The sequence below is a fragment of the Eulemur rufifrons genome, chromosome 8, assembly GCF_041146395.1.
Source record: "Eulemur rufifrons isolate Redbay chromosome 8, OSU_ERuf_1, whole genome shotgun sequence".
Taxonomy (NCBI): domain Eukaryota; kingdom Metazoa; phylum Chordata; class Mammalia; order Primates; family Lemuridae; genus Eulemur; species Eulemur rufifrons.
Window position 1 is genome coordinate 103,807,967 of NC_090990.1, and position 15,636 is coordinate 103,823,602.

General features: G+C 45.9%; 2 protein-coding genes across 5 annotated transcripts; one reads left to right on the top strand and one right to left on the bottom strand.

The window, feature by feature from the left end:
- Positions 1–179: 179 nt before the first annotated feature.
- Positions 180–8,603, top strand: LYSMD1 (LysM domain containing 1). 2 transcript variants are annotated; one of them, XM_069478809.1, is made up of 3 exons: positions 180–298; positions 7,680–8,044; positions 8,445–8,603. In XM_069478809.1, the coding sequence occupies exons 1-3, from the start codon at positions 263–265 to the stop codon at positions 8,581–8,583; spliced, it is 540 nt and encodes a 179-aa protein (XP_069334910.1). In that variant the 5' UTR covers positions 180–262; the 3' UTR covers positions 8,584–8,603. The 2 variants fall into 2 exon arrangements, with proteins under 2 accessions (XP_069334910.1, XP_069334909.1); XM_069478808.1 differs by having other exon boundaries at positions 242–949.
- Positions 8,604–9,661: 1,058 nt separating this feature from the next.
- Positions 9,662–12,435, bottom strand: TNFAIP8L2 (TNF alpha induced protein 8 like 2). Of its 3 annotated transcripts, none has more exons than XM_069478810.1 (2): positions 12,373–12,435; positions 9,662–10,743 (listed from the first exon to the last, which is right to left on the bottom strand). In XM_069478810.1, exon 2 carries the CDS (start codon positions 10,709–10,711, stop codon positions 10,157–10,159), a length of 555 nt encoding a protein of 184 aa, XP_069334911.1. In that variant the 5' UTR covers positions 10,712–10,743; positions 12,373–12,435; the 3' UTR covers positions 9,662–10,156. The 3 variants fall into 3 exon arrangements, with proteins under 3 accessions (XP_069334911.1, XP_069334912.1, XP_069334913.1); XM_069478811.1 differs by having other exon boundaries at positions 10,155–10,766; positions 12,373–12,389; XM_069478812.1 differs by having other exon boundaries at positions 10,155–10,716; positions 12,373–12,384.
- Between the last annotated feature and the right edge of the window lie 3,201 nt (positions 12,436–15,636).

Here is a 15,636-nt window from a genome sequence, read left to right on the forward strand (position 1 = left end):
CTGGTTGGCCGCCGCACTTCCGGAGATGCACTTCCATGCATGCACTGCGCGATACCGAAAGCCAGCCTCTAGCGCGCTGAGGGGGACTGCATTTCCTATGGTGCCCTGCGACTCCGCACACGCGGAGCCTTCTGGGAAATGAAGTCTTTCTTTTTTTTTCCCCCCACAGAGCTTGCCGCTCCCCTGATCCAGGCCCTTGCGAGGCCTTTGGAGGGACAAGAACCTAGATGTGGAGCAGGAATTTGAGGGTGTGACCTATCTGATGCGGCGCGGGCCTTTGAGGATCTCTGAGTGGAAAGTGTACTAAAACGCTATCGTCACGCGTTTCATTTGCGGCGACAGTCCACCTCGGGTGGGCCTGATTTGTTCCTGACCCTAGCAGACAAACCCCAAGACGGGGCGGTGCCGGAATGGGGGAGCGCCCCGAGGCCAGGCTGCCGGACGTGGGGGCAAACTGAAGAAAGAGTGTTGAGGAGGGTGTTCAGAGTTCAAAGGTCAGAGGTCAGTGTAGCCAGGAGGGGGCGCGAAAGTAAGAAGGGTGCTAACTCAGGTAGGGACTGAATACTCACGGGACAGATTTGTGGGTAAGGGGTTTGGCGGGAGGAGAAGCAAGGTGCCGGGCGTAGTGCCAGGGGACGTGGGGAAACTTGAGAAGAGAAGGGGGAAAGAAATACCCTGAATATCCATTCCCAGACTTCAGACCCGTCACTCTCAGTCATTTAGCGGAGCCCCCACCAGTTGCAACCCCGGCTGTCCTCAGGGTGAGGAGATGACTTCTCCCTCTAGACAGCCCCCCCTCGGGGGATCAGGACTGCTTCAAGGGAGCCGGGCTCGTTCTTATGGAAGCCTGGTGCAATCGGCCTGCTCCCCAGTGAGGGAAAGACGCCTGGAGCATCAGTTGGAGCCCGGAGACACTCTGGCTGGACTAGCACTCAAATACGGGGTGACGGTGAGTCTTTCAGGATTGGGGTACGGACAACTAGTTAGAAGGGATTTAGTCCTCGAGAGAATGTAGTGGACCTTTTAGGCAACCTCCTTTGAAATTTTCCTAATTGTGTTGTGGTCTCTCCTGCCTTTACCTTTTTATTTTCCCATCTCAGTGTTGCACTGTCTGGTTGGGACAAATCCTGTCCTACTATTGCAATGGAGAGGAGTAGCTCCTATTTATTATGCCAGACACTATGCTGGCGGCTTTCTATACATTAGCCCATTTGACCCTCACATCCCTATCAAGTATACAATTATTGTTCCCTTTTTGCATATGAAGAAGTTGATATTTAAATTGGTTAACCAATTTGACCAAGATCAAATACCTGAGTGTCAGAGTTGGGATTCAAACAGGTCTAACTCTTTTAACCACGTAGAAAATTTTTAATTGAGAGTGATTACACATTTACAGCAAATAATGGAGAGCTGATTTTTAGTTCTAAGTACCTAAAGTAGCCGGGCATGGTGGCTCACGCCTGTAATCCTAGCACTCAGGGAGGCCAAGGCAGGAGGATTGCTTGAGGTCAGGAGACTAGCCTGAACAAGAGTGAGACCCTGTCTCTACTAAAAATAGAAATAATTAGCCGGGTATGGTGGCACACGCCTGTACTAGCTACTTGGAAGGCTGAGGCAGGAGAATCGCTTGAGCTTAGGAGTTTGAGGTTGCTGTGAGCTAAGCTGATCCCATGGCCCAGGCAACAGAGACTCTGTCTCAAAAAAAAAAAAAAAGTACCTGAAGTGCCTGTCTCTTCTTGTTCTTGTTTCCTCCTCAGTGCTCTGCCTTCTTCCTAGTAAGGTCGCTTCCTTGATGGAAAAGAGGTACTCTCTACACCAAGTATTTCAGGTCATGCATAGGGGAGACTTGATAGGTGTAAAAATATACTGCATTAAAGTTCATGAGGTTATCTGCTCCCTCCCACCCCACACCCTGCCCCAGCCAGATCTTGTTCCATCACACACAAACAAATATTGAATTTAGCCAACATTTTATGCCTGCTGTATTTAGAGCTGTGTAGTAACTCTTGGGAGAGAAAAACATAATAAAATGTATAGTTGCTGTCCTTATATAATTTACATGAGAAATTGACAGGGACACAAATAATGACTATGGGTGACAGACAGTGGTGAGTTTGTAGGGGTATTAACAGAGGGTGGAAAATCAGAAAAGATTAATTTTACTTAAGGGGGCAAGGGTGGACATTGGTGCAGATTTTCAGAGTGCCATCACAATGGGCCCTGAACGACTTAGACTTCCTCTATGGCCCCTCTTACAATTCTACATTATACAGTTATTTACATCTTTGTCTTTCCTATAATGCTTTCCTATAATGCTTTCCTATGCTCCTTTAACTTTATATCTCTAAAGTCTGGCATAAGCTGGGTGTGGTGGCTCATACCAGTGACTCAGGAGGCTGAGGCAGGAGGATCACTTGAGGCCAGGAGTTCAAGACCAGCCTGGGCAACATAGTGAGACTCTGTCTCTAAATAAATAAATAGATAGATAGATAGATAGTCTGGCATAGACCCCAGCATAAAGAAGCTTAAAATATGAGGGTTTTTTTTCCTGTTTGTTTGTTTGTTTTGTTTTGAAAGAAGGTCTCACTCTGTTGCCTGGGCTAGAATGCAGTGGTGTCATCTTAGCACACTTTAGCCTCCAACTCCTGGGCTTAAGTGATCCTCCTACTTCAGCCTCCTCAGTAGCTGGGACTACAGACATGGACCACCATGCCCAACTAATCTTTACATTTTTTTGTAGAGACAGGATCTCACTATGTTGCCCAGGCTCATGTCAAATTCCTGGCCTCAAGTGATCCTGCTTCGGCCTCCCAAAGTGCTGGGATTATAGGTGTGAGCCACCGTTCCTGGCCTTTTCTGTTTTTTAGAGATGGTATCTCACTGTGTTGCCCAGGCTGGAGTGCAATAGCTATTCACAAGTCCTAGCACACACAGCCTCTACGTCCTGGACTCAAGTGATCCTCCCGCCTCAACCTCCCAAGTAACTGGGACTATAAACATGCGTTACTGCACCTGGCTGAAAGATGTTTTTTGAATGAATGAATGAATGAAAAGGTGGCTAAGATTTCCACACATGGAGATTGGGAGTACAGGAAAGAAAACATTTCAAGTAAAATAGTCCCCCCTTATCTGCAGGGGTTATGTTCCAGGGGTTATGTTTCACCCCCAGTGGATACCTGAAACTGTGGATGGTACTAAACTCTACATATACAGTACTGTGTTTTTTCCCGTATATACATGCCTATGATAAAGTTTAATTTATAAATTAGGTATAGTACTCTTGCACTTTGGGGCCGTTATTGTGTAAAATAAGGGTTACTTGAACACAAGCACTGCGATACCCTAACAGTGAATTTGATATCCAAGATGGCTACTAAGTGACTAATGGTCACTGGCGGTATGGATATGCTGGACAAAGGGATGATTCATGGCCCAAGCTGGACAGTGCAGGACAGTGCGAGATTTTATCATGCTACTCAGAATGGCACACAGTTTAAAACTTCTGAATTGTTTATTTCTGGTATTTTCCATTTAATATTTTCAGACTGTGGCACACTGAGGGTAAGGGGGGACTAGTGTAGAGGGAATGGCCTAAGCAAAGGAGGTGGGTATGAAAATACAGGGCAGCCCCTGGGTCTCAGCTGGAGGTATATAACAAAGAAAACTGGGCTACCAGGGATTCAACAATTTTTTTTATTATGTGTGTGCTTTTTTAAATTGTATAATTCATTTATACAAATATTCAACAATAATTTATCGAGGCTTTCTGATAGCCCTAAAATTTGTGAGTACAGGAAAGTTCTGTGCTCTAGTGAAGAAGAGTTTTAGGTTCTAGTTCCATGTTTCTGCTTCCTGGCTGAGTCACTTCCCCTGTCTGGGATCTTGGTTTCCTCACCATTTGTAAAATGAAGAAAATGTGTTAAATAATGATAACTGCTTATGACCTACCTATCATTTAAGGTACACTGAGTATGTGCCAAGCGTTATACATGAATTATATTATCTTCCTAAAACTATGAGGTAGGTGTAACTATTCCCATTTAAAGATGAAGAGGCCGGGCGCGGTGGCTCAGACCTGTAATCCTAGCACTCTGGGAGGCCGAGGCGGGCGGATCGCTGGAGCTCAGGAGTTCGAGACCAGCCTGAGCAAGAGCGAGACCCCGTCTCTACTAAAAATAGAAAGAAATTATCTGGCCAACTAAAAATATATATAGAAAAAATTAGCCGGGCATGGTGGCACATGCCTGTAGTCCCAGCTACTCGGGAGGCTGACGCAGTAGGATCGCTTAAGCCCAGGAGTTTGAGGTTGCTGTGAGCTAGGCTGACGCCACGGCACTCTAGCCTGGGCAACAGAGCGAGACTCTGTCTCAAAAAAAAAAAAAAAAAAAAAATGAAGAAACCAGGGCTCAGAGAGATAACTTGCCAGAGACCACACGGCTAGTGTAATTGCTAGAGCTAAGATTCAAACTAGGTTGTCTTCTTCTAAAACCCTCACTTTTAACTGCTTTGTTATACTAACTAGATTCTAAGGACCTTTCTAGTTCTAGTTAAAGATTGTGGCTTGATACCCTATGACCCCTCTGGGCAATAATAAAAGCAACAAAATTCACGAATCAATTCATAGCATCTTGGAGCTAGAAAGGGACCCAGGATAATATCCAGACAAAATAAATTTAATAGCATCAAAGCATTTGGCAAAATAATAGTACAAAAGTATAAGCCAATTTTATCTTTTTTATTGTTTAGATTGATTCAGTTTTATTTTTAAACACATTGTAGTATAAGAGTTTATTAGTCAAGTTTATTGTAGTAGCCTTGCCCCAGGGTAGAAAGAGCTTTGATATTTGACAGATATAAGAAATATGATTTTCCAAACATGTGCCAATATGGGATGAATTTTTAGTAAAACTGGCTCTCTGGCTTCTGATAATAAAATACTAGTACACTATATGTGCTGTTTCTTTTCTTTTCCTTTTTCTTTTTTTTTTTTTTTTTGAGACAGAGTCTTGCTCTGCCACCCCAGCTAGAGTGCAGTGGTGTTGTCATAGCTGACTGTAATCTCGAAGTCCTGGGCTCAAGTGATTCCCCCTGTCTCAGCCTCCTGAGTAGCTGGGACTACAGATGTGTGCCACTGCGCCCAGCTAATTTTTCTATTTTTGGTAGAGACAGGGAGACAGGGTCTTGCTCTTGCTCAGGCTGGTCTTGAACTCCTGACCTCAAGCTATCCTCCCGCTTCAGCCTCCCAGAGTGCTGGGATTACAGGCGTGAGCCACCCTGCCCAGCCTCTGCAGTTTCTGTACTTTATTATCTAGTTTATTTTTGTGCCAAGCTCTGTGTGATGCTAAGGAGCACCTCAGGGATACAGTGACAGCGAGTCACCATCCCTTCCCTTAAAGGACTCATAGGGTTTCAGCAAGGCAAATATTCACAGTATAATAGGGTAGGTATTATTACAGCAATATTTATAGTATGCATTGGGAGCCCTGAAGAAAGTAATACAAAAGGGAATGATAGTTGATGAGTAGATGTTTTCTAAGCAGAGAAGGGGATAGTGGGGAGGCATTTCAAGCAGAAGGAGCAGCATGAATAATGAAAGATCATGGAATGTTCAAAGAAAAGTGAAAAGTTCAGGATAGCAAAATGTATAGGTGGGGCCAGGCGCGGTGGCTCACGCCTGTAATCCTAGCACTCTGGGAGGCCAAGGCGGGCAGATCGTTTGAGCTCAGGAGTTCGAGACCAGCCTGAGCAAGAGCAAGACCCTGTCTCTACTAAAAAATAGAAAGACGTTATCTGGACAACTAAAAATATATAGAAAAAATTACCTGGGCATGGTGGTGCATGCCTGTACTCCCAGCAACTCGGGAGGCTGAGGCAGAAGGATTGCTTGAGCCCAGGAGTTTGAGGTTGCTGTGAGCCAGGCTGACGCCATGGCACTCTAGCCCAGGTGACAGAGCAGGACTCTGACTCAAAAAAAGAAACAAACAAAAAAAATGTATAGGTGGCAGAAGAAGAGAAATGAATCTATACATTTCCTTTTGGGGCTAGATTGAGAAAGTACTTGAATGCTAATTTGGATTTTATCTTTTAGCTAATGATGAGCCATAGGAGGTTTATAAGTAGGGTACTGAGTTAATCCAATTTATTGTTTTTAGAAAGATAGATGCCAAAAGGATAATGAGTAAAAATGGTGAGAGGAAGACCAGTTAAACTATTGCAGTAACCCAGATGAGAAATATTAAGGGTCTCTTCTAAGCCAATGGCAATAGCGTGAAGGTGAGAGATTTGGGAAGCACTTTTGTTGATCAGTTGGTATGGATGATGAAAGTATGAGTTAAGGATAACATTGATATTTCTACCTTGAAAGCCCTGGTAGATAGATGATGATGCCAGTCACTATATTCAGTAATGAATAAATAGATAAATAGGTACAAAATAAATATTTGATTAGTAAAATTATTTAGAAATTTTTTGTAGAGACGGGGACTCACTATGTTGCCCAGGCTGGTCTCGAACTCCTGGCCTCAAGTAATCCTCTCACTTTAGCCTCCCAAAATGCTGGCATGAGCCACTAGCAAGGCCAAAATTGTTAATATTATAGTGTAAAAAGCATTCCCAGAAGGAGTAAAAAATGGCTGAGAATCCTAGTTCCAGCTCTGTCATTAACTTGCTAGATAACCTTCAGCAAGTAGCTTAACCTCTCTGAGCCTCAGTTCCTTGATTTTTTTTTTTTTTTTTTTTTTTTGAGATAAGGTCTCACTGTGTCCCCAGGGCTAGAGTGCAGTGGCATCATCATAGCTCACTGCGACCCCAAACTCCTGACCTCAAGCCATCCTCCTGCCTCAACTTCCAGAGTAGCTGGGACTATAAGGCACACACCACCATGCCTGGCTGATTTTTCTATTTTTTGTAGAGATGGAGTCTCACTCTTGCTCAGGCTGGTCTCAAACTCCTGGCCTCAAGCAATCCTCCCACCTCAGCCTCCCAAAGTGCTAGGATTACAGATGTGAGCTACTGCACTTAGCCCAGTTCCTTGATCTTTAACAGTGGTTCTCAAAAGTGAGGTCCAGGGACCTCTAGGGGTCCATGAGACTCTTCAGGGGCCCACAAGGTCAAACTACTTTCATAGTAATAATAATAAGATGTTACATGCCTTTTTCATTCTCATTTTCTCATGAGTATTCAGTGTTTTCCAGAAGCTGCATGATGTGTGATACTGGAACAGATTGAATGTAGGGGCAGATATAACAATCCTGATGTCTTCTGTTAAGTTAGATATTAAAGTGAATAGAAAAAATGTAAAACAATGTTCTTTATTTCTTTGTTTTGAAAAATATAGTTGTTTTTCATTAAAATATGTATGTTAACATGTAATGTGTTATTTTTCAATACATTTTTTAAAAATTTCTCAGCTTTGATAATACCTTAAATACTGATAGCTTTTCAGTAATTAAAGGCTTTTTACCACAGTGATTTTTAAAAGTGGAAAAGGGCCCTAAGACCAAAAAGTGTGAAAACCACTGATCTATAAAATAGGAACTATCAGCCATCTCGTCTGTTCTTTAGTTTGGTTGTTATGGGGTCAAATAAGCCCCTGTACGATCACTTTAAAAAGCTCAAGCTGCAATGTAAGATTGATCATTATTACTATCATTAATTTTGGTGACTTTTCTTTAAAGATGGAACAGATTAAGCGTGCAAACCGTCTTTATACTAATGACTCCATCTTCCTGAAGAAAACCCTCTACATCCCCATCCTGACAGAGCCCAGAGACTTGTTCAATGGTTTGGATTCTGAGGAAGAGAAAGATGGAGAGGAAGAGGTACGCCCAAGTAAGGATGAAGTTCGGCCACACTCAGCTGAGAGAAAGAAACAGGAGACAGGTTCAGGACGTGCCAATGGTGAAGTCCTCCCTGCACCTGGCCAAGAACCCCCCACACCCATCCATGACCTCTCTGCCTCTGATTTCCTTAAGAAGCTTGACTCACAGATCAGCCTGTCAAAGAAGGCTGCTGCTCAGAAGCTGAAAAAAGAGGAAAGCGGGTAAGTCTTGAACGGTTCCTTATATGTCCCTCCATAGACTCCTCTGTCCCTCCAGTATTACCTAACCAGCATAGTGCCATCAGAAGACACAAGGTGATACCTTTTCTCCCAGGTGGCCCCAAGACAATGAGCAGAGCCAATGGCTACTGGAATGGGCAGAAGCAGTGGGAAACTGGGTTCTGTGTTCTTTTTGGAGTAAAAAAGTTGACTGCTTTTACTGCCTGATCATCCATGAAGGAGCATTAGGGTTAGGATTTATCCAGAGGGTATTGAGATTATCTTAGAGCAACCAGCTTGTGTGTTAGGAGAGGAAGACAGCTTCCCATGTACCTCTTCACTTGTCCCAGTCTTAGGTTCTTCCCTTGATCTGTCACTCTTTGTCTCCTTTGCTCACCTGCAGGGTACCAGGGGAGGATGCAGGTCACCACCTGAGCTCCCCTCGGATGCAGCAACGAGCAGTCCTAGGTCCTGTGCCATTGACACGTACCTCTCGGACCCGGACACTACGGGACCAGGAGGATGAAATCTTCAAACTCTGATGTCCCCAGAACTGATTGTGAGAAGCAAGATGTTGAAGGAACAACTTGAGGGGGAGAGGAGGCCGAGGTGAGGCTCAAGAACATGGCTTCCCAGCCCGCCTCCCTCCACTCCAGCCATCTTCCCCAGCCTCCTTCTCTGCCAAGGATTCCTTGGCCTGGGGCAGTTTTATTGGCAAGAGTAGGGGATGGGCACTAGACCCCTTCCCAATTCTTGGGCTGAATCTAGAGTTGTCCTTTAGATTCAAAAGTCTCTTTTTGCATCCCTGCTGCCTTTCGTACCCCTTTCACCATTCCCTGGCCTTAGAGCAGGGAAGCAGAGATTCCCCCTCAACTTCCTCCTCGTCTCCAACTATGTTATCTAATTTATTTGGTGCTATAATGAACTAATATTTATTTGCTGTATCCTATTCCTTCCCACTCTTAGCTGGAAAATGGGATGTCTGTAGCCCTGGGATGAGGGGAGCCCAGGAACAGTGAGCCAGTGACTACTGGTTCCTCACCTTCCCCACCTCCTCAGCCAAGCACCTTACTGAGCAGCGATCAGTGATCCAGCCCCATCACAGAGAATAGCAGACTGTGCCAGGCCTTTTCCTCAATCTCGAAGTAAAGGATTTGGGCTCAGGCTTGACTAACCAATTCCCTATGACTTTTCCACAACTCTTGCCCTGAGAGAAGTAGCCTCGTGGGATCTGACCTCTCCTTTCCAACAGTTCACCCTTCTGACCTGTTCCTCTGCTCAGCCTGTGGTGGGGTGAAGGGATGGAAGAATTTCCCTGCGGTTTGAAGAGGACAGTTGAGGAAATCTCTTTGTCATACTCTCTCCCCACCAGAGCCTGTCTGTCTATGCCTTGCTCCTCACTGTGTATTTATTTGCAGTTTGTAGCACTGATATGCGGTACAGATTTTTTTTGTTTTCTTAAACAGAAGTAGGCAAGGAACCTCAATGATACTGGAAATATGCCTCAGTCTCCTGTATGGAGATGGTGAGAGGTGAGATGAGTGGTGTTTATATATCTCCTTTCCTCTGTGATGATCATAAGGTATAAGAAGCTGGAGAGATTAAACATTGAGCCCTATGCATGTTTTAGTAGTTTTATTTCCCCTAAGAGAATCTCCCTTGCTCTCGCCCCTTCTTCCTGCACTGTGAAACAGAGCCTCTGGTATCTGTCCAAGCTCTGTCTCTAAGGGCCACCTTACCCCCTTCTGTCTTTAGTGTCCCCAGAGGGGTTATATAGGCTGTGCCCCCTTCCCTGGGTTCAATAGGAGGGCTTTCCCGGTTTCAGAAGTCCCTTATGGGAGAAAGAGAGATCCAAGTTTCACTTCGCCTTTTTCACAGCAGCTCTGTTTCCTGTCCTGGGGCTAGAGTGGGAGAGGGGCCTCACCCCTCAGCATTGCTCCTTCTGCACCAGCAGTTTGGGGGTGGGATGGTCTCAGAGTCAAAGTGCTCTTGAGAAAGAATGAAGCCTGAGGATTGAAAAGCGTTAGTGCAGATGAACAGGGTTAGGAAGCCCACTATCTGTTGTTTTCTCAGTCAGCCATTTTGCCAAGGTGAAATGTGCTAGATTCGGGGCTCTTAGAGCTTCCCCTCGTCCAGCAGCTTTCTGAGCCCATCACAGATCTTGCCAAGGTGCTGAGTGAAGTCAGGCCCATAGAGGGCCGTGAGCAGGTCCTGGTCAGAAAAGTGATCGAACACATGGCGGATTCGACCATGTGACTTGGGTGTGAGGTGGTGCTCCACTAACTTCAGCAGCACATCCCGGCACTCGGTCAGCTTGCCTGCCAGAACAGCAGCCTCGAAGGTGAAGGCCACCTCACCAAAGCTAAGTGCCGTCATGGCTCCCTGCCGCAGCTTCTCTCGAAAGTGGGTAGCCAGGGCCAGCTCACTGGGGCTGAAACAGCCACTGCGGTGCAGCACAGCCACCTTGACAGCCACCTTGATCAGGTCCTTGATAACCCGCTGGGCCTGGGGCCGGCTGTGCGTGTACTCCTTGGACACACGGTAGAGCTCATCTAGCACCTCACTGCTTGTCTCATCAATGAAGAGATGAGCCACAGACCGACCCGCCATCTTACTCAGTAGCTTCTTCTCTGCTTGCAGTGCCAGACTCTTTGAGCTGAAGGACTCCATGGTTCCTGGGAACTGGGGTATGTGATCAGTCACTAGAAGAAAGGCCACAGGCTTCCTTAGAAAGAAAGAAATGGCTTTTTCCCTTTCTGTTGCTGCTTTGGTTTCTGTCTCATCATCTTTGTTTGTCACCTCTTTCCCATGGGGCCCCCTCGTTCCCTGTGCCTTCTTCCTGCTTTTTCCCTTTAGTGCTGTTGGAAATCTTGATCTCCAAAACAGCCTAGGAGGACAGTGATGGCTCTGGCTGGAGCAATGTGGGCACACAGGAGGCTGGCCTACCGTGAGCTAAGTCTCAACGGGAAGCAGACTATTGCTGCCGCAATGGAGAAGGTAGGGCTTACCTGGCAGATCATTCTTACAGCTACCATTTGTGAACACTGACTATGTACCATCCATCTATGAGGTGTAGGTATCGCTCTCCTTATTTTACAGTGAGCAAACTGAGGCTTTTGTTAAATAATATGCCCGAGATTAAACACAACTATTTTTCTGACCCCAAAAGTTCCTGTCAGCTAGTGTGCTGTATTGCCTTTAAAGAATTAAGAAACATGGGAGTCCCAGGAGTCCTAATAAGAATAATAATTAACATTTACTGAGGACCTACTATATGCCAGGTGCTTTATGTGAGTTATCTCAGTTTTCTCAGCCCTCTGTAAGGTAGGTATCCCCATTTTGCAATGAGAAAACTGAAGCTAAGAGAAATTAAGCAGTTTGGCCCAAGTCACTGGTAAATGATTAAAATGGGCTCAAAAACATAATCCAAAGAAACCTCCTTCCTTGGAATGTGCTCAGTGAGGTTGAAGTGCACTGTGCAAGCCTGAGAAACAAGCACCTCAAGCAGGGTAGGCAACACTAAAGGTCTACAGTCTTCTGCTGTTTGAACTGAGGACCCTTCTGGTGGCATATCAGCCGCACATGTCCAGGGTTCTCTCCCCATGGTGTTCGCCTGTGGTTCTTCTGGTTGTTTTGCTTCTTACTTCCCCCTCCGCTGCTCTGCAGGATGTGGCTGTGACCGCAGTGAGGAGCAGCCTTATCCTCTCCCCGAAACCAAAATGGGAGTCTAAAGAGGCAGGGGAGATGGGTAACCGTGGGGATTTCTTGCCCAGCCAAATCATTCCAGTGGGAACACAGAACTTTGCTTTTCTCCCTCCCGGCTTGCCCTGGGCCTTTCTGGGCCATGCTCCCCAACCGGAAGAGGAGATTGCTCCATGTGAGCCTTCCTTCCTCCTTGGCCTTCCTTTTACCCAGCTCTCCATTGCCTCCATTACCATCTCGCATTTGGTCCACTGTCCTCTCCCTCTCCCTGTTTCGGTCTCCCTTTTTCTCTTGTCTGGGTCCTCGCTATGATCCTCTGCCCTGGCCATGCTTTCCCTCTGGCCCTTACTGGCCTATCTCCATGTCTCCTGAGATTTCCTGGCATTTCTCTGTCACACACCCATATCTATCCCCATGTCTCAGCCCTGCCCCCCACTCCCATCCCAAACCAGGTCTTTCCTTCAGAGGCTGCCTTGCCCCCAGGGAAAACTAAGCTCTACAGGGGACTCAAGAATTCTACAAGTGACAGTTTCCCAATATGGCAAGCTAAGGCTGAAAGAGCTGGGGACCCTTCTGCTACCATCAGCCCTAAGTCTACCCTTCCCCTTCTGTCATTGCTGGTCCCTCACCTGCTGTGCTGGGTGCCAGTCTTGCCTTGGATGTTCCCGGAGAGCTGACAGAATGGAGAAGCTCCCAAGTGAAAGGCCCTTTGGCTTGGCCCCACCCCTTGAGCCCCGCCTTCCTACTCTCTGCTCAACCTCCGGTTCATCACCACTGTCACCAAGAAGGCCTGTGACCCAAGAGCAACCTAGAAAAAGTTTTGACAAAAGTAAAAAAAAAAAAAAAAAAAATACAATTCTGTGGGAAAGTCTTGATTCTTGAGGTGGGGAGGAGGGGGTTGCACATCCCCACTATCAAATTGTCTCCTTTCTTTACTTGCTGCCCAGTTCCTTGAGATCCTGTCCTTATATTTCTACAGCACTGGATAAAATGTAAAGTGCAAACTGCTGGGATGGGGGTCAGGAGGGAAAGTTCTGAAGATTGAAGGGTGGTGCTGGGGGCAATGTTACCACAGCATATTCTTCCAGTGCCTGGCAGGTAGGGGCACAGACTGTGCCACTCTTAATACCGGAGGGAGGAAGGTCCTGGGGCCAGGGCTGCTGAACCACATGTGACCAGCAGGTGTCAGCACAGCACTGAACCACTAGAGGAACAAGCCTACTGAGCTTTGTGGCTGCTAAAGTGAAAGAAAAAATGAGACGGAAATCACAATTGTTGAGTAAGGCGAAAATATTTACCATCAAGAATCTTACAGGCCGGGCGCGGTGGCTCACGCCTGTAATCCTAGCACTCTGGGAGGCCGAGGCGGGTGGATCGCTCCAGGTCAGGAGTTCGAGACCAGCCTGAGCAAGAGCGAGACCCCCGTCTCTACTAAAAATAGAAAGAAATGATTTGGACAGCTAAAAATATATAGAGAGAAAAATTAGCCGGGCATGGTGGCACATGCCTGTAGTCCCAGCTACTTGGGAGGCTGAGACAGAAGGGTTGCTTAAGCCCAGGAGTTTGAGGTTGCTGTGAGCTAGGCTGACACCACGGCACTCTAGCCTGGGCAAAAGAGCGAGACTCTGTCTCAAAAAAAAAAAAAAAAAAAGAATCTTACAAGCTGGGCACAGTGGCTCACGCCTGTAATCCCAGCACTTTGCGAGGCGGAGGCGGGCTGATCACTTGAGGCCGGGACCAGCCTGAGCAAGAGCAAGACCCTGTCTCTACAAAAAATAGAAAAATTACCCAGGCGTGGTGGAGGTGCATGCCTGTAGTCCCAGCTACTCAGGAGGCTTAGCCAGGAGGATTGCTTGAGCCCAGGAGTTTGAAGTTGCATTGAACTAGGATGAGGCTACTGCACTCCAGCCTGGCCAACAGAACGCAACACTGTCTCAAAAAAAAAATCTTAACAACCTGGTCAGAGAGAGAAACTTAAGTATAGATAGCTGTAATGCAAGTGAAACAATGCCATTACTTTAACAGAGATTTAAAGAATCATGAGAGTAAAGAAGCTTAGATTAATTCTGATAGGGCTGAGGAGGTAGGCTTAGAAGGATGGATTCAACTATTTAGTAGCCAGAACTGGGGAAGAAATGCTTCCCAGGTGATAGGGGCAGGAATAAACATAATACAGGGCATTCTCAAGAAGTGGTGATTTATTTTATATGTCTGGAGCACAGGCTGTTTAAAAGATAACAGAAGGAAAAAGACTACATCATAGCACGCTTTAAAGAAGTTGCTCAAGAGTTCAGACTGACCGGGCGTGGTGGCTCACGCCTGTAATCCTAGCACTCTGGGAGGCCGAGGTGGGCGGATCGTTTGAGCTCAGGAGTTCGAGACCAGCCTGAGCAAGAGCGAGACCCCATCTCTACTAAAAATAGAAAGAAATTATATGGACAGCTAAAAATATATATAGAAAAAATTGGCCGGGCATGGTGGTGCATGCCTGTAGTCCCAGCTACTCGGGAGGCTGAGACAGGAGGATCGCTTGAGCTCAGGGTTTTGAGGTTGCTGTGAGCTAGGCTGACGCCACGGCACTCACTCTAGCCTGGGCAACAGAGTGAGACTCTGTCTCAAAAAAAAAAAAAAAAAAAAAAGAGTTCAGACTTTTCCTGTAGGCAGTGGGGCAGCATTAAAGGTGTGTGAGCAGGGGAGTGAAATAATTAGCTCAGTGGGCATGTGTTGGATGCTTCGATAAATTTTTAGCTGAGGAAAGGGCATACTGAAAGGAATTGATCAATGGTTTACTTAATCGCAGGATGAGATGCCGTAAGAGACCTTGGGATTTGGTGATTTTACAAAAAAGTTCTAGAAGGGGAAGGATTGGGAAGTTGGTTGGTTGTGAAAAGTTAAAGAGTAAGTTGAAGTTCAGAAGGAGTCAGCATACCACTGACTCCAAAGCCATTGGTTCTCCTCCTTGGAGATAGTGGCCAGGTCTCGGCTCCTTTCTTAGTTCCACCTCTCTTCATCACTCCCAGGGGCCAGAGCGGAGGGTCCTTCATAGAGCTTGGATTAGAAAATGTTGACAACTCTTTTAAGGAGTTTGTTGTCAAAGGGTTGAAGAGAAATGGAAAGCTTAAGGAGATGGAGACCTGGATTAAGAAAGAGGGACTATTTTTAGCTTTTAGTTGAGAGTGTTTGTAGGCTGAGAGAAAGGAGCCAGTGGAGAGAGGAAGGCTTAGAAAACGCAAAGGAGAGGGAATGGTTATGGAGTAAGGTGTGGGGACAGATGGAAAAGAATGGACTAAGAGTTCAGGGGAGGGAAGTGAGAAGTAAAAAAAGGAGCTAGCATTTGTTGAGTGTACTCTGCTGGACGTTATGTGAATGTCTCATTTAATCCTCATTTAATACCCTCATGAATTAAATGTCACTATACTCTTTGTGCTGATGGAAAAACTGAGGCTTGAAGAGGTTACATAACCTGTCCTCTAGTTACAAAGGTAGCAAATGGTGGAATGAAGACCTTTTGTGATTCTCAAGCATATGTTTTTTCTCATAATTACCTGACAAGGTTATGAGGTAGTAATGTCAACCTTATAATGAATGTGACAACAGTCTACTTCTGCATGCTCTATCAATACACTGATCACACACTTTGGGGACAAGACTAGGTTGCACTACCAAAATCACAGGAAAAGTAAAAATCCTTTTTGTAAGAAATGTATAATCTAGTTGGAAAATAATAAGGGAATAGGCCGGGCGCAGTGGCTCACGCCTGTAATCCTAGCACTCTGGGAGGCCAAGGCGGGCGGATTGTTTGAGCTCAGGAGTTCAAGACCAGCCTGAGCAAGAGCAAGACCCCGTCTCTACTAAAAATAGAAAGAAATTATATAGACAGCTAAAAATATATA